At 41.8% G+C, this 20,610-nt stretch overlaps 2 protein-coding genes and 1 long non-coding RNA gene across 13 annotated transcripts in view; 2 read left to right on the top strand and 1 right to left on the bottom strand.

Annotated features, from left to right (window-relative positions):
- LOC127339879 (uncharacterized) overlaps positions 1-20,301 on the top strand; it is a 40,558-nt gene extending 20,257 nt beyond the window's left edge. For 2 of the 4 annotated variants that reach the window (XR_011755902.1, XR_011755901.1), the window contains exon 3: positions 18,773-19,192. Coding sequence is in view for 2 of the 4 variants with exons in the window: in XM_071828428.1 (XP_071684529.1) it covers positions 17,782-17,857; positions 18,183-18,316; positions 18,773-18,955; positions 20,029-20,196 (561 nt within the window). In the remaining 2 variants the exon portion in view is untranslated. Of the gene's footprint in view, positions 1-17,741; positions 17,858-18,182; positions 18,317-18,772; positions 19,193-20,028 lie in introns of those variants that run through there. The other 2 variants (XM_071828428.1, XM_071828429.1) reach the window with 2 other exon arrangements.
- LOC127343738 (uncharacterized) lies at positions 1,761-5,785 on the bottom strand. Of its 3 annotated transcripts, XR_007877483.2 has the most exons (5): positions 5,648-5,766; positions 3,522-4,723; positions 2,896-2,988; positions 2,629-2,820; positions 1,761-2,505 (listed from the first exon to the last, which is right to left on the bottom strand). It is a non-coding gene; the product is annotated as an uncharacterized lncRNA (long non-coding RNA). The 3 variants fall into 3 exon arrangements; XR_007877480.2 differs by lacking the exon at positions 3,522-4,723 and having other exon boundaries at positions 5,648-5,785; XR_007877482.2 differs by lacking the exons at positions 2,896-2,988; positions 3,522-4,723 and having other exon boundaries at positions 5,648-5,784.
- Positions 2,335-13,614, top strand: LOC139838566 (uncharacterized). 6 transcript variants are annotated; one of them, XR_011755898.1, is made up of 10 exons: positions 2,335-2,470; positions 2,577-6,978; positions 7,053-7,239; positions 8,785-8,820; positions 8,929-9,105; positions 10,668-10,732; positions 11,242-11,352; positions 11,524-11,741; positions 12,572-12,657; positions 13,077-13,614. XR_011755898.1 is itself a non-coding variant. In XM_071828427.1 (9 exons), exons 4-8 carry the CDS (start codon positions 9,068-9,070, stop codon positions 12,609-12,611), a joined length of 345 nt encoding a protein of 114 aa, XP_071684528.1. In that variant the 5' UTR covers positions 6,044-6,978; positions 7,053-7,239; positions 8,785-8,820; positions 8,929-9,067; the 3' UTR covers positions 12,612-12,657; positions 13,077-13,614. The 6 variants fall into 6 exon arrangements, 1 of the variants encoding a protein (XP_071684528.1); XR_011755900.1 differs by having other exon boundaries at positions 11,242-11,415; XR_011755899.1 differs by adding an exon at positions 12,356-12,479 and having other exon boundaries at positions 11,242-11,741.
- Positions 20,302-20,610: the final 309 nt, after the last annotated feature.

Below are 20,610 nucleotides of genomic sequence, written 5' to 3'. Positions count from 1 at the left end.
GGGTAGCCAAGAAGCTCATTTCTTTGGTTGCTGAAAAACCATGCAACGCAAGAAATTTTCCAGGCCCACGAAATAAGGTTTCTCTTGCATTGGTTCCTAATATAGATATAAACGGATGGATTAGAGAGAAATGTCACTCGCGGAATCAAAACTTTTGATAGAAACTGAGGGGTAGATATTGCGGAGCCAACAAAATAGGGTTTCTCCTCAAGCAACACGATGAAGGGTCGATATTCTTCTCCCTATTGCATGTGGTCCTAATATGGGTATGTAGGGGTTTAGAAAAATAAAATGAAAACACCACTTTCTAAAGAAAGCTAGGGGTAAATGTTGCAGAGGTCACAAATGGTTTCTATTTACAAAACACGAGGAAGGGTAAAAAATATTCCTCCTTTTGCATGGGTTCTTAATATGGGCATATAAGGGCGTTACAGGATAAAAATAAAACTCGTATCACCACTTTCGATGAAAATCTTGGGGTAGATGTAGCGTCCCCACACTATCGGGTTTCTTGATATATGGTGCGAGAGAAGGGTGAAAATCTGACCTCTCTTGCACATGGTCGTAGTATGGGTTTATAAGGGTGGTGTAAAAAAAAGTCACATGGAATAACCAGTTTGAATGGAATGGCTAGGGGTAGACTTCGTGGTCCATGGAATAGGATTTCTCGTGAAGCGGTGCGAGTCAGAGGTAGCTCACAACAACATCCTCTTAGCGACGCACCATGCCTACAAAATGATAGAAGCCAATTCAAAACACCAACTCAACTCGATTCAGAGGCTCCACTTCAACCATCAACCGATAACAAAGTGTCGCAACAAATTTACTATTTTAAACTTCAAGATGATCTTCAAAGATAGGTTAGCGACACCATTGTTGGGATCTTGGATCTTAGGTAGAGCGCGGGTTGATTTTCCGTAAACTAGAAGAGCTCGATCTCATGGAAAAAATGTCGAAAGTGGCACGAGTGTCTAATTGATGGGTGGTACTGATAGACTGAGCGTCTACATGGGGGGGGGGGGTTCATATAAAAATGCATGGTAGTTAAAAAAAGGTAAAAACTCAAAGACACCACACCGGGTCGACTATTGACACGTTGATCCTGGGCTCGCTTCGGCCTCCCTCCTAAAGGACACCGCCCTTCGACACGCCCATGACACAACCACACACGAGCTCGAGGCCGCACCGGTCTCCCTACTCAGGAGGGTGCCCCTTGTACCGGCTTGCCCGCCACCCCATCAGCATGGTTACTCGTGGCTTAGCTTCCCCCTCCCCTCCTCAAGACTTGAAAGCGAGGGGATACCAAGCAATGTGACATGTCGATACGCACAAGAAGTTGGATGAGCTATGGCTGGACTTTGTTTGAGGCAGGGCACCTAACGAGCTCCATTCCATAATTAATTTAATTTGGTAGTAGCAAAGATGTGATGTTTTCTTCTATTCTCAAGCAAGTAACATTGGATTGCATCCTTAATTACTCCCTCCGTCTTAACAAAATTTTGTCAAAAACAGTAGGTAGTTAGGGTAACTATCTGAATTTTGATAAAATTAAGAAACTGTTGGTGATACGTACGTCTTTCCTCGTAGCATGCTAATCATGACTAGTAGCTAGTACTGTATGACCTCTAAAACTAGCTAAGTAGTACTAGTACTAGTGATAGTTTCAGCGGGAAATCAAATGGATGGTTCGAGGCGTTAAACGAGCTGCATGCAGCGGCCATAGTTATGAGAGCTATTAACCGCAGTGGAGAAAAACGAGGAGACGTGAATCAGATTTGGGAGTTGATTAATTATACCCTATATAAAAGACATACAGTTTAGCGCTTCTTGATTAATCTGGAGTACTGTACACGTCCAATTTCACGCCAGTTACCTCCTCCATTCAATGACACGTACCCCTTTCTGTTACTGTAGATCCAACAAATTGGTTCCTCTTTTTTTTTTTTTTCCAAATCCTGCGTGTTCGGTTACCGGTTGCCTTTCCGGTTTCCTTCTTCTTATATGGTCAAAGCGGTGCATAGGTCCCACCTCGAAAAATCTAGACTCAGCGGCCTCAACCCCATCTCTATTTTCCTCCCCAATCCCATCGTCCCAGTCAAATAAAATTCCATGGCCGCCGCCCACCTCCACCCCAACGATCGGCTCTCTCCTCTCCCTCCATTGCTGCGTGTGCTCAGGCGTCCATCAGGGTGGCACGCCACCCAAGCTGAGCTCCTACTTTGCCGGTGCTTGGTGGCTATGGGGTGGCCATGGGGTGGCCCAGGGCTGAGCTCCTATGTGGTTGGTGGCTGGTGGCCATGAGGCCAACCCACCGGCCGAGCGGCGTTGCCGCTCCTGATCATCCCAATTCCCTATCTCATATACCACTGTTGAATCGAGCCAGTGTCGCTTGCCGTTTCTTCGGCGAGGTCGATTTTCCATTGGAGGGAGATCCGGCGGCACCGGATGAGCGACAGGGTGATAATACCAGGTACCCTCCCCAAGGCTCGCTCCTGCTCTCCGATTCTGCAAAAAAAATCAAATATATATATTGAGTTGTTATTTATGAATTGGAGCTTTCTCCGTGTGTACAACAGGAAGAAGAGGAGAGAACCACTGAGATAAGGAACAACAGCACCCGGCCAGTACCTGATGTTGCTACTGCTAACTAGCCCTTGGAGAGGACAAGCGAGACATGCACACATCGCCCAGCGGAAATGCAACATGCTTGGCAAGTTCGTCCGCGGCGTCCATCTCACCGGACCACCGGGACCCTGGGTAACCTGCTATGGAACCTCTACCTCCTCTCATCTAGGTCCATCCACCAAGTTCCAGCTAGACCTGCATCAATGCAACAATTCTCAACGAGTTGTTATTTGTATTGCAAGCTGTTGTATAGATTATAGACTTTTTTACCAATTCAATGCTTCGCCTAAACTGATCCTTTTTTTTTGGTGAACTCAGGTTTTGAGTACTGGAAAGAAGAAGGTTCACATGGACACAATTATCCTGTTGGATTCAAGATTCAAGACCATCAGGAGAGGATAATCAAGGTGCATATAAATATGTCCATTCTAAATAAAGAGGTTCCAAATCTCTAATGCCATCAAAGATCAATTTCAGGTTAGTTAGATTTTTCAAGTTGCACATGTCATGTCAGCCTGCGACAACTCCTGAATTTTGTATTTACCATGGTATCACCAGATCAATGATTGGTATTTCTTACATTTAGTGCTTATGCGAGAATTTTTTAGTGTGTCACCCTAACTAATAATCTCAGATGGGAAATGTGTTGTGGAGCTAGCAAAAATGTCTATTGTTAGCTTGTGCTCGATGGTTGAGCTTCAAAACTGTAACTGGATGATATGTGAGACCTATTTGGGTCACATGTCATGCCAATGGAACCAGTGGCCAACAAGTTTTATCTAAAAAAAAGCTATCAAATATATTGCAAGCCAACCTTCACAAATTTTTATTGGCAAAGACTTGCAGGTGTCATAACCATGCAAATCCAAGAACAACACAACACAAGAAGATGTCACCTTCTAAATTGATTTTTCCTGCTGCATGTTCTGCTTATTCACAGGTCATATGGTTCGGTGACGGCTCCACATCCGTGAAATCGGCCATCAGGCTGTATTCGGTTTGTGCTACTGGTGCCTGTCGCCGGCTGTGCAGGTCCAGCTGCTCTCCCTCAGTTTTTACTGCCATGGCGGCACTCTCTTTTATAAAGTTTTGTGAATACACGGTACCTAAGTTCGACCGTAGATCGTAAATGTTGGAAATGGGAGAAGTATAACTAAAAGGGTGAAAGCTAGCCAAGCACGCATGCTATCAAGTATCAACGTTTTGCAGACATAGCTATTCCTTTATTAAATAGCCTTAAAGATAGCTATTTATTTTCCAAAAGAAAAACTATATAACCGATGGCACCGAATATCTGGCAGCATTTTGTAAGAAGTCAAGACAGCAAATCTGCTACAATGAGGAAACTGTCATATGCTTGGTTCCAAACCAGCTTTATTACTAATAACATGCCACAGTAGCTCATGCAATTTGGCCAGAGTCCTCCTCACATTCTGTTAATTCAATGCAAGGCACATAGCTACCTCAAATTTTAACTCCTAATGGGAGCGGGAAAAGGTTAAGCAGTAAGGCCAGCAACATTTGCCATAACAACACATGTCTTGCATATATAACTTCAGTACCTAATGTTATGTACGAAGCACATCAGATAAAAAAGCTTTGAAGTGCATATTTGTGTGTAGAGTCCATAATGCAACATCGTCTGGGAGCTCAGGACTGAACTTTTCAGGTTCAGAAATTACACGCTATAGCACACTGACCACTGGTTTTGCAATGAACAAACAAGTAAAAAATCAGAGGACAAACGGCTGGTACATGTGTACCAGATTGGCTACTCATTTTGCTAGCTAGGACATAGAGGCAAGGAAAAATATGGTACAATTTATTTGTTCGTTGGCTGGATGCGTGACTTGGTGCGATGAGCACGCCATCGACGATGATATCTCCCCGGTAAGGCTAGACGTCTCCGCTGCCTCAATGATTGAGCGTGTGGCCAATCTCCATGTTGGCACGCCATCCCTGCCGTGAGGCCCAATTTCTTAGCCTACCTCGCCAGAGTCCCATCGCCCGGAGCGTAGACCTCACCGCTCCTACTACCACCGCACTGCGGCGAGACCCTCGCCGGCACATGCAAGAGGCTTCCAGCCGCCAGTTTTTGCTTTTGCGTAACATGTAACATGTGAATTTCTCAACTTTTTAGAGAATGTCTGTGTGCAGCTTTGCAGCATATATACGACCAGAAGTGACATCGGTAGCAACAACTAAACTAAAAAGAGAAGAAAAGATGGGAGATAGATGACCAAATGGGGAGTTGAATGTTGACGGTAAGAATTACATGTATATAGTACAGTTGGTCTACACGCAACCTCCAGAAACAAGTACTTCCAATATGCTGTAATAATAAATTCCTACAGATTGCTATGTATAATTATCTAAGTTATGCCGATTTGTTTGTGTACCATGGTACTCTTCGTTCAAGCTAAATGGATGTCTTGCTCCGTGCACTGAAATTTGTTCTATTTATTCAAACTAGACGATTGTTCTACTCTATTTATTAACATCTACGCTTCAGCATGCTATAATACTAAGCACTTATACAGTCCTAGATCTTCTATTGTGATTACTAAATGTTACCACACACAGTGAACAAAACTACTATTGCGGATAGTGTATTTATTTATGTAGCAACTGCAAGCTTTCTGTTGCATGGTAGTGTTATATTTTCCTGTATCACCGTAATCAACATAGTGAAGACCAACTTTTGTTTCATCCGTGTAATCAACAGCAATGAGATGATTATAGCCAGCTCGCTTAGCAATCGGCCATGATTTTGTGTATTTAGTTTTACTTTACCTTTTCAGTTCTACCTTATTTATATGAACACACAGAAGAGAACTTAGCGTACTAAGTAGATCAAAGATCAAACTGGAAACATCTCAGTTACTTTCTTTAATTTAGAAAAGAGAATTTAATCTGATTGATATAATTAACTGGTTATTATAAAAAAAAGATAGCTGGAGTATAATTAACTGGCTCACGGGAAATAAATTCGAATTTGCTAATGCAGGAAAGAGGGACATACCGATTAGTAGCAGGCGAGCTCGCATACTTAGTTGATTCCTCTCGTGGCCTTCTGTCTGGTATGAGTGCTTGCCGCCGTTCAGCTCCTCTTCCAGGGTCCTATTGGAAAGATCCATGATGCCGAAGCGCTGATTTCTAGCCAGCTGCAAGATTCCATTTCCGTGCACGCCGACACAACAGAGCCCCTCCCCTTCAAATCTACAGCTTGACTTCAAGTCTGAAGTGCAGGATCTTGGCCGACGGCAGTGCCGCATCGGCCTTCTCCCTTTCTTCTCTCCGGCCTACCTCTTCCCCTTCTCTTCTCTTCATCGTTTTAGCTAGATGTGCTCTGAGCTTCTCAAGGGAAATGGAGTTAGGTAGGAAGAACAGACAAGCTATAATTGATAAATCACGTTGGGCCAAGCACCACTGTCACTGGGCCACCACACGAGAAAAAGAGACAGGCTATACTCCTTTTTATTATCTTTTTGCAAGAAGAACAGACACGCTATAGTTGATAAATCAGGTAGAGCCAAGCACCACCGTCAGTCCGTCACCGTGCTCAGTTCCTTTATTTTTATCGGTTCCTTTATTTTTATCTTTTTGCAGGTAACTTTTACTATTTTTGGCACCTATTTAGGTAATTATTTCTTAATAGGTATATATACTCATCACCGCTTCAGAGCATGCCCGGCCTCTCGAAATACCCGCTTCGTCCTCCATAGAAGAAAAATAAAAGATTACCCATCACTGAATCTTTTTTACCCTTTCAGCGCCAATCAAGCAGATCATCGTCTTCCTTTTCTCCTATGAGGAGAACAACGATGCAAGACACTGATGACTATATACTAACAAGATCTGCTTTAGTGTGATACCGGCTACCAATATTAACAATAGTAAGATTAGAGTCGTTAAGGTATTACCACGGGCGCGGCGTGCCGCCGCGCCTATGCATCCTAGTTATCATATATGAATGAATGGAAATGCAATGGAGGCGTCTGGCTGTCGTTTTTTTACTATTAGACTGCACTTAATATTAGACTGCTAATCAGTCAACACTCCACCAAGGACGCCCCCTCGATCCCCATCTCGTGCATCTTCCTCCCATAACAACACCGCCGCCGCTCTCCATTCCACGCGTCTCAACGAAGCAGGCCACCTAGCCTCATAGCTCGCCTCCAGTCCAACCCGCGCGCGCAGAACCAGCCCGGCCTCACGCGGCTCTACCTCGCACCGCCCGTCGCCAATGTGGCCGGCTCCGTCGCTTGCCTAGGAGAACGACGCCCACCGCTTTTTCTAGGTGCGCCACCGGTGCCGGCCGACCCCCTCTCCTCCGGCAACCACATACCGCTAGTAAGCACACCCTCCCCCTTCACCTCACATCCCCTACCTCTCGCGCTAACGCCGCTACGTTTGCCTTTCTGCAGCTCCGGACCGACGGTGAAACAACCCGACCAGGAGCAGCAGCTCCGTCCTCTCCGGCGCAACAAAGCCACGTACGGCTGACCACCAGAACGCGAGCCACAGACGAGAGGGGAGATGGCCTTCGCGACCCCAAAGCTCCACCCCCTACTATCGCAGCAGCTTTGTCAGTCCCCTTCGACTGGCGCACTGGTGAGACCTCGAATCATCCCTCGTCGCACTGTGTCGCAAGAAGCTGCCCCGGCCTCGGGTGTATGCAAGAGAAAAAAAAACAGATCTTTTGCTCTTACGCGATTGTGTCCCATCGATTGATGCCGGCCTTAGGTTGGTTCACAAAGCGTTAGAGGTTTGCTCTAGGATTACATTGCTGGAGCTTCTTTGCTAGTTCGGAATCGAAGCTTGTTTGCACATGTATTTAAAAGTTCTGAATTTGGAGCATGCATGTGGTGTGAGGCAGCACCCGTAAGTAGTAGTTGTTCTCCTGGGTATAAATCATAGAAGGGGGGCGTTTCTTACTTTAATGTGTGTAATCGCTTGGTGTTGTAGCTCACTTGGTCATAATTTTAAGTTAATTTGCTTTCTCTATTTTGGTGTAAGTTATTCGGTTATATAAATTCATGCTCGAAAATGTTTGATCACATCTATAGAGGCATTCTATAATTCGATCGTGCTTGAAAAGTTATATCATGCTTGAATAGTTTGACCGCATTTGCAGCCTCAATAATTATGTCATAAAGCATGCTCAAAAAATTTCATTCATGTCTTCAAAGTCTTCATTGGCAACGGCCCGGACACCTCCTTTTGGCTCGACATTTGGCATGTCCCTACCCCCCTCAGTGAGCGCTGTCCCGCTCTCTTTGATAGCTTGTGATCACTTTCTCCCATTAAACCCTTAACATTTTTGTAACTGGATCAACTCTGCTCCCTTTGCGGATGGTTATAAGATGTGTTCAGGTTGTTGTAAGCCCGCCATAGACACGGTCAGTGCAGATTTTGGATTCCTGTCGTTTTATTTCCAAACGTGAGTGCAGGTTTTATTTCTAGAAAGAATCAGACACTCAATGTACACTAATTTTTTCTTCGATAATATGGCACTATTTCTTTAACTTGTGCCATTGTTGTACAAGTTTGCAAGAAAGTTACAGTCGTTTTGGAATTTGATTCCAAAATATAAGTAGGGCCTGAATCTGACTACTTTTCCTTTCCGTAACATGTCACTTTGTTTTTGTTTACGCCAGTGTTGTATAATTTGGCAAGAAAGCTACAGTCAGTACGTAATTGACAAGTTTTCTGCTTCTTTATAAAGGTTAAAATAGAATTAGAAACTTAATCCGTACTACTTCTCAGTTCATTTGGATATGCAAATGTCTTCGTTTGCCCCAGTGTTGTATAATTAGCTAGAAAGCTATATTTTTTTTCTTCAGACATGGTGTTAAGTGAATGAGGAATCAAGATGGATATAATTGCTATTTTTATACTGTCTTTTGAAACTTAAAACTTCTGTCGGTTTATATACTGTTTGCTTTTTCTAACTCATAATCTCTTTGTAATCCATATTTTCATATCATATACTTTGTGAACTGTAAGAGTATGTCTAAAATATCAGTTTGTATGACCAATGGAGCGCCAGTTTTTACACTTGGTCCAGCCCTGTTATATGCCCTTCGAATACATGATTTAAAATGTACTATTTCCGTTCAGTGTATTGCCCCTGATGCGCCTTTTTTTTTTATACAGGCCGTGTTATCTTGTGCAAATGTAGCCTGAATACGTGTAAGCTTTAGCCTCTTCATTTTTTTCTTCTAATATAAACATGTTGTTTTACGTAGAGATCAAACTCATACTTCCTTTTGTTGTCGTTGAAATGGTTGCATCAAGCAGGAAACTGTTTCTTATCTTCAAATTCCTGATAGTGGATGGTGGCACAGCCTGACCAGGAGCAACAGCTCCATCCCCTCCAACCCAACTAGGACGTGACCCATGTACGACTGGCCACCAGAACGAGAGCCACCGAGGGGAGATGGTCTTCGCGACCGAAAAGCTTCAACAAGCATGCTGGTGAGACCTCGAATCATCCTCTTTGGGTTGTGTCGCAGGAGGCTGCCCTGGCCCCGGGTGTATGCAAAAAAAAAAAAAAGATCTTTCCCCATTACGCGATTGCGTCCCAGCGCTGATGGCAGCCTTAGGCTGGTTGACAAGACGTTCTAGGTTTTCTCTAGGATTGAATTGTAGCAGCTGCTTTGCTAATTCGGATTCGAAGCTTGGTTGCACACGTATTTGAAAGTTCACAACTTGGAGCACCCAGGTGGTGTTGCTACTTGTGAGGCAGCACCCATAAGTAGTAGCTGTTGTTCTTGTCTTGTGGATAGAAGAGAAGCCCTTCTTGCTTATTTTTATGAAAATGCGCTTGGTATTTTTTCTCACATGTTATAGATGTAGGTTGATTACTTGCCGATGTTTAGTTTTGGTATTCGGATGTATAAGTTGGAGGTGCATGCTACCTTGTAGGTTAGGATTTAGTCATGCTTGAAAATAGTCGATCACATATGTGGTGGCCTTCATTGTCCTTGTCCCAGAAAATGTTAGTAGAAGTCTAAAAATCATGGTTCAAATATTTCATCTTGTGGCACTCTATGCACAATATATCAACTAGAAGGAGACTTTCTTTCAATCCCAGTGAGCTGTTGATGAACAATAGATCATATATGCATTGGTCTGTCTAGATGCTGATCGTGATGTTGTCTGCAACATTTATTTTCAGATGGCGACGATTTCACTTGCTTGAGGTTGAGGGTTGATCTTTTACCAACCATCTTTAACCTTCATTTGTTTGTTTATTGATGTTTTCCTTTATTTATCATAAATGAATCATAAAAATGATAGAAAAACTATACTACATCAGTATTTTTCTACACAAGTATTGTCTCAGAGCAAGACCATTGGGAACAGGTTCACCAAGGATTCATTTCCTTTAGATCGGAATAACATACGTACTATTGCACCAAATGAAAAATTTGTGTGGAAAAATAATTGTGTGCAAGGATAAATTGTGGCTATATCTGCTTGGACCATAATATGGTTTTGACAGTTTCATTGTGTTATTTGCTTGATTAGTCAATAGTACTATAATCTACATCTCATGTTCTACATGCTTGGATGATAACCAATAAACACATAATCAGTTTAGAATGCTAAAATTTTCATTGCTCACCTTGATGGTTTAGTTCTGATGTTGTTATGGGAATATAACTATTTGGGCAGCTTATTTTGCCATTTTATTCTTGCATCGCTTTTATTTGCTGTCCCTAACTCCCTATTGTTCTAAATTTGCTGCTGCAAGAACCGCCACGTCCGCCTAGCTGGCAGGTTAGTTATGCAACTGTACATTCAGTTGCTCAAGAGTTAAATATATCAGGTTCTATATGAACTCGTAGTCTTGGTCAAGGTGTTTACTGTGTCATGTAGTTTTCCAGAGGACTTGCTTGATGATCTGAAATAAGAGGCTTTACTCGATGTAATTTTTATGTGTTGGGTGCCGAAAAATAGTTGCAACTTATTTTCCACTTCTCGCTACTGAATGTTCCGTATTGATATTAATATCTTTTTATTTAAAATCCTAGGCAGGACTGAAGGGTTCTTTGGTTCTCTTTTACACGACAGATGGCAAACACCATCTTCTCTGAAGGTGATCTGAAGCTCTTGCCTATTTATTTCAATTAACTGGAATCTATTTCATTGGATATTTTGCTACTGTCTAGGAATCCTAAGAAGCGTCTTGTAAACAATTAAGCCGTTGCACATAAAAATACGCCTACATGCATTGATGCTGCACATACCTTGCCTTGTCCAGCCATATATATGATGGTGTTATGAGTTTTAATCTGGATTAGTGGCTTGACACTGTGGGGATGTTGTTTATTTTATCAAATCTGATAGCATGATCCCACATGATGCACCTGAACCTTGATGCATAATTGTTGCAAGAGGGCCACATCAATGCTCTACTCGGGTTATATGTTGCAGCATGTAGGGTTAAAAAAACTTGAAACAGGTTCACAAGTTCCAGTCCATCAACTAGATGGATAATTTTATTCTCCTGTATGATTTGATACTTATCGGCATCACTTTACGCTAAGATCTTATTACTACTTTCAGAAATTTGTTCACTGCATTCACTGTTATTCCTTTGGTCAGGCTAAACTTACCAAATTATGGTGGAAGTTGCTTACTCCTACAACCGAAGGTGGTTGCGGTGCTGGTGAGGGATTTGACGTGAAAAAAGGTGGAGATACACATGTTTTTCAGGTAGGATTTTCTTCGGTTGGGAAATCAATGTTGTTGAACAAGTTGAGAGGATCTTTTACGGAGGTCTGCTCTTGCTGTCTAATAAGATTACTTGCACTTTCCTGGACTACTGTGTTAGCTTCAGTACTGATATAATAATGCATTCTTTGTGCTTCTTATTTGGTTCACAAGGTTGCATCCTACGAGTTTACGACTTTACTATGCATTCCTGGAGTTATTATGTACAAATGAGCTAAAGTTCAGGTGACTTCCAGCTTTCAAGAAGGAAGCTACTAAGTTTCCCTTTGTTAGCAGAGCATAGTTTTTAACCGCCTCTACTTCGTATTCAACTTCTCAATCTCCCGTGAATCATTGAAGAAGCTAAATATGGAAAGGGTAGAGGGAGGCAGGTAATTTACCTAGCCTTTGCTATATTTTTGCAGTGCAGTTAACATATGGTCTCAAACGTGCGATATCATATCTACAAGTTCTCATGGCATTGTCAGTTCAATATTTTTGTGAACATTGGGTACCCATTTCTCGTTGGAGTTATTTGAGCACCTACTTGCCTATTATTGAAATCAAGGAATCCATCTGATATTGTCGGTCCTTATTCTCTTAAGGAGTGTTGCAAACAATTTAAACTAGAATCGAACAATCTGTCGGTGCTTAATTTTGTGTTAATTTGAAGTTTTGGTAGTGCTGCGAAGCCGCCGCTAGCATGGAAAACTTAATTCTTGTGGTCTATTTTCACGGGACACTGCATATGGATATTGAGATTACGTAAGTTGTGATGGCATATCTGCTCGCTGCTTTTTCATTGTTTGTTTTCTTGACAAACTACATCTATTCTGCATATAGCCAAACAACTGCTATATTTATATTCGGTCCTCTCGCGGTCCTGGAGTATTCTTTCCCATTAAATTTCTGAAGCCAATGAGCCTAAATATGAAATTGTCGTATTTTAAATTCATTCACACTCTTGGTGCTATTAAATAAATCATGAAATTTATGTCTTTCATAGGCTTGTGAAGTTCCTGTTAGATAGTGTAAGACATCACAAAGTTGGAACTAAACACTGCTCTGCTTGAGCTTATCAAGAATTGCTCTTGGAGAGGGTTGCAAGCTCAGTTGCATACTATTCAACGGTGCATATAAAGTTCAACAATATCAAAGAATGTTTAACTATATCAATACTTTCTTTCACATTAATCTGACCGTATGTTTAACTTGTCTGCAGTGATCAGAAACCGAGCCAGCTTCGCCTAGGTCCCATCTGAGCTCACCGTGGTGGTGGTGACGCTTGGCCTCGGCTACGACACTCATGTGAGCTACTGTTTACCCTTGCATATTTGTTCCTCAGATTCGAAGCTTGCACACAAATTAGAAATTTCAGATTGGCTATTTACCCTTGTTAGGTTCTTAACAATCTCTTTGTGTAAGTGCGCTGATCATTACTGTTTTATGTGATATACATACCTGATGATTATTCTTAGCTTACCTAGAGACATGGTTACTATTTTGGTCCACTACCTTTATTCCTAGATTACCCTATGATATGGTTACACTTGTAAATGTCACTTGTTGAACATTATTTTGTCCAAGTACATGTTAATGTGTGGCATAACCCAGCCTACTGTATCTTTTTTTTTTGACAAAAGCCTACTGTGTCTTGTTTGTGTGTTGGTGAGTGATAGATTACCCTATGCTCATTTTCTAGCATGCTTAGCCTGTTATCGGTGCAGGTGATGAATTGGCGAGTCGAGCTTGTACAACGATCCTAACGTGGAACGGAGAAGTGAAGCGGCGGCATCCAGGGGACGGTCACTAGTGTATTGCTTTGGTGGCCCATCACTGAGTTGTGGCTTGCTGACTCTGCAAGACTGTCGAATTGTTTTGGTTTTGGAATCGGCTGATCCGGCATTGTAAATAGTGACACAAGCAGGAGGACGTGCTTCATTTCATGATGTTTACATTTTGGTTTAGATTTAGCTAGGACATAGCTTTAGGTCGTAGCTGCTGCTGCTGCAATTAGCTGAAAGATTCAGGTGCAGCAGCGATTAGCTAGTTGTCTGCTGTGTTGGTTCAGGTCCTGAAAATTTTCAGTCTTGTTGAATCTTGTTGCATCTGTGTATTCATTTCCCTGAACCATGGTGTGAAGTAGGTCGATCCATTTTTCATCATGGATTCTTTTGCTTTTCAAAACGACACATGCTTTTGAACATTGTGTATGTTACATTGATTGAAACCATCACCGGGAATTGTTACTAGCTAGTGCCTTTACACGTGGTTCCTTTTTAGATAATCCATTATTTTGGTTTGTGATGAAAATGTCCAAATAGTGCGAAGGTCATGGAAAAATTTCTAACAAATTTACCTTCACGTGGGTAACTTCAGTAAGTTAGGTCTAGTGGTCTCATCTACGCGTGTACAAAGGAATAACAGGATTAAGCAGTAGCGAGTCGATCAAATGAGCGAAACCTGCGGGGTTTGTTGTTCGATAGAGCCTTGCAGGTAGAAGGTTAGGGGAAGACAATGTTACGATGCCGACTGGACGGAGGTTGGAGTCGATGAAGATGGCTGTCAGCAATATGTAACTCATATTTGATCGAGTCTATATTTTCATGAGAATGGTGCACCACAAATGATTCATGAGAAGGTTGCCTGACGACATAATTGAGTACACCGATACACGGATAGTAGTAATGCACCCGCTTTGGGAAATCCATCAAACTGCATGTATTAAAAGGCTTAGCTTGCTTCTTTCCCTTTCCGAGGCACTACCAGCTAGTGATTAATAAGATTGGTGGGGTTGATTTTTGGTCCGTAATTAATGCCATGGATCAAGAAGCGGAACTCATCGTTTTCTCGATGCAATTAGTTTGACGAGGCCAAACGCCAAGTCAGCAATCCGTGGCATACATCATCTGGACCGTCCATTGTCTTCGTCATTAGGTTCCAACAAGCAACTCATATTCTTCCCTCCAACCTAGCTCCCTCTCTATATATACGAGACCATCGTTACTCACCGCGTGCGGGGTGCGTGTGTGACTTAGACTTTGACTTTGTCGAGGAGAGGAGAGGAGAGATGAGACGAGAAGCGAGGAAGCACCATGGTAGGGCCAGCAGTTGTGGAGATGAAGGTGGTGGAGGAAGTGACCGACGGCGTGGAAACAGAGCCGCGTACCAACACCTCGGCCGCGCACGTCTAGCTCGATGGTAGGACATCCGCAAGGACCGTTGCCAGCAGTATCAGTAGGTTTCTCCCCACATGAACTCTCCCTAGTTTTCCAGCAAAAACGCATCTAATGGCGTATGGATCATGTTGCTCCCCATGTATAGGAGGGTGGAGGGGTGGAGATCTTCAGTTCATGACGCCGAGTGTAGGCTGAATTTAGTGAAAACCAAGCCTAGCAAGACCACCAAATCTGGAGGTGCCTCCATGATCTAGGCTCCATCTTCACGCCCTGACCGGCCGGCCGTACGCATGCCGATCGACCTTCTTCTCAGGTAGGTATGTTGCTTTTCTTTCTTGTGTGGTTAATTTCACGAAAAGATCTATATATGCATCTTGGGCTGTTGTAATCTTGCACTTAGCTCTCCAATCGAATGGGGAACATGAGATTGGAGCCTCTTGATAACTTACCTATAACATTTTGGAGTGTCTCATAAGTTGTCTCTAGAATGAAAAATTATAATCCCTTACATTTTGTGATCCAGATGATGAGGATTTTGAAACAAGACCAATTACATTTGGCTTGGGACATTTTTTTTTTTTGTAGTATTTTGATGATACCATAATATTGTTTGAGGTCTGCTTTGATCAGCTTGATGTACTGAAAGAGGCCCTTCACACTTTCCATTTAACAACCAGACTGAGAATAAATTTCACAACTTTTTTCGATATGTGAGACTTTGTTGGCGTGAGGAAGTCCTACATTGGCCTTCGGGCATGGGTAACTAATTTCCTGTAATTTAGCATAGCATAGCTTTTTTTTTTACTTTCTTTAAGTGCTTTTCTCCAGCACTTTGTATATATGCTACATACTCCTTAAACAAAAAATCAACAAAAATATACACAACGAGGTAACTCACTGTACAGGTTTAAAAAAAAATCTAATCACCCATTAGATTAAGTACTTTAAATTTCATTTAATCCTTATGTTTCGAGTCGGGACAGTTTGATTTTTGGTCACCGGGTGCGGGCTGGCTATTCTTTGTCGTGGGCTGTTCCTGTCATGGGTTGTGGCTGCTTGCTTTTCTTCTTGCCGTCACTTTCTAGCGAGTAACATTTAGTTTTTTTTTTCCTTTTGGTTTGTTGCCTTTTGTGCTTCGTTGTAGTTCTTTGAAAAAAGGTATTGATACATGTGGTGTAGCTGAGCAAAATGTTCTAGATCATTGCATTATATTCTGATTAATGCTAGTCTAGGGAACTAAGATATTTCTAGTTGTAGGTGGATTGCAACTACGATTTTTTTTTTCTGATGCATATGGAGAAACTGATATTTTTTCTGATGCATGTGGGTCACAACCGAGATTCATCTCAGTTGCATGTGAATCATTATTGAGATTTTTCGAGTTGCACGTGGGTCGTAACGTGGGTCATTATTGAGATTTTTTTTTTATGCATGTGGAGAAACTAAGATTTTTTTCTGATGCATGTGGGTCATAACCGAGATTCATCTCAGTTGCATGTGAATCATTATTGAGATTTTTCGAGTTGCACGTGGGTCGCAACAAAGAATTTTTCATTCGCATACGGGATGTAATTTGGATTTTTCTAGTTGCACGCGAGTTGCAACTGGAAATTTTCCAGTTGTATGTCGGTCGCAAATGAGATTCTTCTTAGTTGCATGTAGGTCACAGTTGAGATTTTTCGATTTGCATGTGGGTCGTAACAAAGGTTATTTTAATTTGCATATGGGATGTAACTGGACTTCTCCCAATTGCATCTAGATCGATTTTCCCAGTTGCTGTGGATCGTAACTGAGAGCTTGTTGTTAAGCGTGAGTTGCCGGTCAGATTTAAATAATATTTTTCTTGCTGCATGCGGGTGAGACGAATTTTTTTTTTCCAGTTGCATGTGGGTTGCACCCTGCATTTTCCTTTCATGTGAGTTGCAACTAGGATATTTCGAAATTCACGTGGGTTGCAACTCATGCGCCAAGCTTTGTTGTATTGACCTCGTGCATTAAAAATAAGTTTGTGGTCCGTTTCTCTGACCTTTACTATGTCAATAGGCTTGTTCACTACTGGTTGTTGTATGACAAAAAAAACCCTAGTCAAACAACTTTTACTGTCCCACGTCTAAGCAACAAACAAAGGCCGATGTGCAGCCCATGAAATTGGCTGACAAACTAAGCACGTACTTCTACACTATGACTTAATAAGCAGCTGACGTCAGCGACTAAAATTTATTAAGTCTCAATCGACTGATTTTCAGATGCACCCTATATATTGGGCCACTTTTTCACTACGTAGCTTCCTTACATTGCTAGATCAGTTGGGAATGATAGCAGATTGTAATATGTTGAGAACCAGTCGCCCTGTGCCAGAGAAGAAACCACAGAGAGTTCACAATTACTTTGCGTTCAGGGTTAACCAAATTATAAACTTTGACTAAATATTTATGAGAAAATATCAACATTTTCAATATAAAATGTCATGCAATAGAATTTCCATCGTACTATATGTATTTGGTATTATGGATAACACTTTTTTTTATCAAACTTTGTAAAGTTAGTCTTTGACTACACCTAGTAAGCGAACTAAGAGCATCTCCAGCCGCGTCCCCAAAGCGGCCCCCAAACGGCGCCGGATTTATCGTTTGGGGATGTGTTTCCTTCGTGACGTCGCTCCCCAGCCGCGTCCCCAAAACTTTAAAATACAGTATTTTTATTTTAATAGATAGAAGAAATTTGTAGGTACGTTGTAACGTTTTACTAATATTCAAAGCGATGCAACTTAAACAAATTACATATAAAAACTTCAAAAAAAACATAAACAAATTACATATAAAAACTTTGAAAAAAAATTAAACTACTTCTTCTTTGATGGCCCTGCCTCATCATCCTCTCGGTGGCGCTTCTTACTCGTCACCTCTTCTGAAGAGGAGGTGTCCTTCGACGCGTCGGAGGAACTTGTATCATCGCCCTCCGGTTTTTGGCTGGAGAGAAAAGAAAACAAGTACGTCGCCCGGCCGCGCACGTGCACGTGCATGCACGTGTAGATAATTTCTAGTAAAGAGTTTGAACAACAGGGAAGACGGTGTAGGGTCTTATAATGTTTACAATATGTCTTTTATGTGAGTTTTGCTGCACCGGTTCATCCTTGTGTTTGTTTCAAATAGCCTTGCTAGCCTAAGCCTTGTATCGAGAGGGAATACTTCTCATGCATCCGAGCTGGGACGCCGGGCTGCTGTGCTGGGAGGAGGGGCAGCGAGAGGAGGCCATGGGGTACTACCGCAGGGCGGCCGAGCTGGGGCACCCTGTCGGGATGTGCAATCTCGGGGTCTCTTACCTTGAAGGTATCAGTGATTTGGGGTTACGGGAATTTCCTTTCTTGGTTACTTGTTTCAGATGGTAGCTAAAAGGTTATGACCAATTTCGCTAGTGTCCTAGCAGATGTGTTGATTTTAGTGGACTTATTGATTGCTCCGCCTCGTGCGTCGGTCTTCTGCTGGGTCTTTTTACAGTAAACTTTGGTGTTCTTTCAGTCCGATTTCAAACTCTGAAGAGTAACAAATACAGTACCTAGCTCGTAGTGGAATTGGCATCTAGGTTTTGTTACGCAGTCAAACTCTAGCCATTAGAAATTTTGGAATTAATCGGTCAAATTTCTTTACAATACAGCTGATCCACCTGAGGCCAAGGAAGCTGTTAGATGGTTTTATCCAGCTGCGTCCGCAGGCAATGTTCGTGCCCAATACAACCTAGGCCTCTGCTTGCAGAATGGAAAAGGAATCAAGAGGAATCAACGAGAAGCTGTAAGATACCGCCTCTGTGCACAGTTACCATTGTGCTTTTTAATTTTTTAAAGCTCAAAATAGTTAGTTACTCCAGATGCATATTCAAAATAGTTGTTGTAATATTGATTTTTTACGAAATAGGCCTATAGCAAATGTTTTCTGAACTACTTTTTCACCAGGCAACCTCCATATGCTCTTATTTTAGCTCATAGCGATTTCGAGGCTGATTTGTTGTGTTCAAGCTTTTAAGCTAAATTTAAACTGAACTTGTTTTGGTTGCTGAAAACTTTGCTAAGAGAAAGGACCTTTCAATCTTGACTGGTTTACCCTACTAAGGTAGTCAGGATTGTATCACCAGGATCAATGCTAACTGGTGGATACCATATTACCAGAAGACTCATCAACTTCTCTGTAGCAGTTACATAAGGTTTTACTTGCCCTTAAATTCAAACTGAAAGAAACTTGTAAATGCAGGCAAAATGGTACTTGCGAGCTGCAGAGGGAGGGAATGTACGAGCCATGTATAACGTTTCCTTGTGTTACTGCTTGGGTGAAGGGTTTACGCAGGATCATATGCGTGCTAAGAAGTGGCTGCAACTAGCTGCTGACTGTGGTCACAAGAAGGCTCTTTATGAGTGTGGTCTTAAACTATGCGCGGTATGTCATTTCTTATCTTGTACCACACGGGGATGCTGTTTTGTCTATCTAAACTATTTCCATGATAATCTGAAAATATTAGTGCATTTTTCCAAATGGTTTTCATTTGGAGGCATATTGTAATCAATTGTATTTTTTTTTTGTTTTTCCTGCATCCAGCATTGCTTGCTATTACATATACCACTGCATAGTGCATTATTGTTGCTCGTATAAGGTTAGGGATGTAAGCTTGGTTGCTCGGTGTTCGAAGTTCTCAGACTACATAGGTGCGATCAACGTTCCTGCTTGGGACCTACATGAAACCATACCATTTTGATGTTGACTTGGTTTGACTTTGGTATCTTTTTACTCAAGGAGACTTAGATAGACAGAACTGAAAGGAATAGTATATACTACCTCTGTCCATAAAAGGATGTCACAAGTATGCCTAAATTTAAGTGTATCTAGACACTTCTTAGTGTAATATAGATACATCGAATTTGGACAAAATCTCTGACATACTATTTTGGACGGAGGGAGTAGTATCTTGGTCAAGTTAAATAGATTAAGAGCAAAATGTTGTACATTATCAGCAAGGTCAATTTCTTAATTGCAGAGGATAACTACCACCAAAGTTGGCATCAGACACCGATAGTAGGCTGGGTCATTGGGGTGTTGTATAATATGTCATTAAGTAGACATGCCATTCTTGTATTCAGCTTTGTTGCTGTTTGGGATGTATTTGCTTGGTTTTCGTAAAGAAGCTGTTGATAATGGTAGCAACGTAGATCAGATACGTCATAACCTGTTGCATTACTATGGAGTATCATTGGCTCTCCAATGTTAATTGTTTAGTGACTTGTGCATTCACCTGTAATTATTTTAATTTTTAAGCATCCGTTTGTGATGATGCATATCTTGCTTAGGCAGGAGACAAGATCAGGTCTTTCATGTATCTTACAGCATTTCTGTGGATGCCATTGTGAAAACGGTTCTTATGATTGAACTTTTTGCCTTCGTTTTTTGCTTTTAGGTACTTTGACCTTTGTACCCTTGAATTTACAGAGGTCCCTTTTTATTTTTGAATCTTGTAGTTACTCAACGATTGTGAACATGACAGTGGAGCTAACAAAAATGGCTACAGGCATTATGACTTTAGGCGAGTCAGCTTCCTTCACATCAGCAGCATCAGAAGTGCCAGGAGGCACGTCAACCGCAGGCGAACAGTTGAAGAATCCATGCGGCTGCAGTGGAGAAAATAAGCTTAAGTTCAGCTGAGATCGATTAAGTAATGGACGATTTCCTCTCTGAAACCAAAACTACAGCAGGAGGCTTCACAGGGTCAAAATGTGGTACGTACCATGAGCATGAAACCAATGCGTTCCACTGGCATGACAGGCCAGTCCTCCAGCCTTGGGATGTGGGTAAGTCCAATCCCCATTTTACATGTCTTTTATACATGTCTAAAATGAAAAACATGTGGCTTTTGCCACTGAGTGAAATTGCTATTTTTTTCCTTGAAAACGCAATTTCATTTCATTGAAAAGATAGAGTTTACAATCCTCCGAGTAGTTCTGCCATCAACCTGGGATGTCCACTAAATACATGTAACTCTGTTGTAAATTGCTATTTTTGTACTGTCATATTTTACATAGTCTGTATATTTTTCTGTACAC

This window comes from Lolium perenne, chromosome 3 (genome assembly GCF_019359855.2).
Source record: "Lolium perenne isolate Kyuss_39 chromosome 3, Kyuss_2.0, whole genome shotgun sequence".
NCBI lineage: Eukaryota > Viridiplantae > Streptophyta > Magnoliopsida > Poales > Poaceae > Lolium > Lolium perenne.
This window is presented reverse-complemented; position numbering and strand designations above follow the sequence as displayed.

Excerpts from the sequence above, each read along its gene's own strand:
- LOC139838566 (XM_071828427.1), top strand. The coding sequence starts at position 9,068 with ATGGTCTTCGCGACCGAAAAGCTTCAACAAGCATGCTG. Across the intron at positions 10,733-11,241 it reads AAACACCATCTTCTCTGAAG|GCTAAACTTACCAAATTATG; the intron begins GTGATCTGAAGC and ends TCCTTTGGTCAG. Across the intron at positions 11,742-12,571 it reads GAAAGGGTAGAGGGAGGCAG|TGATCAGAAACCGAGCCAGC; the intron begins GTAATTTACCTA and ends ACTTGTCTGCAG.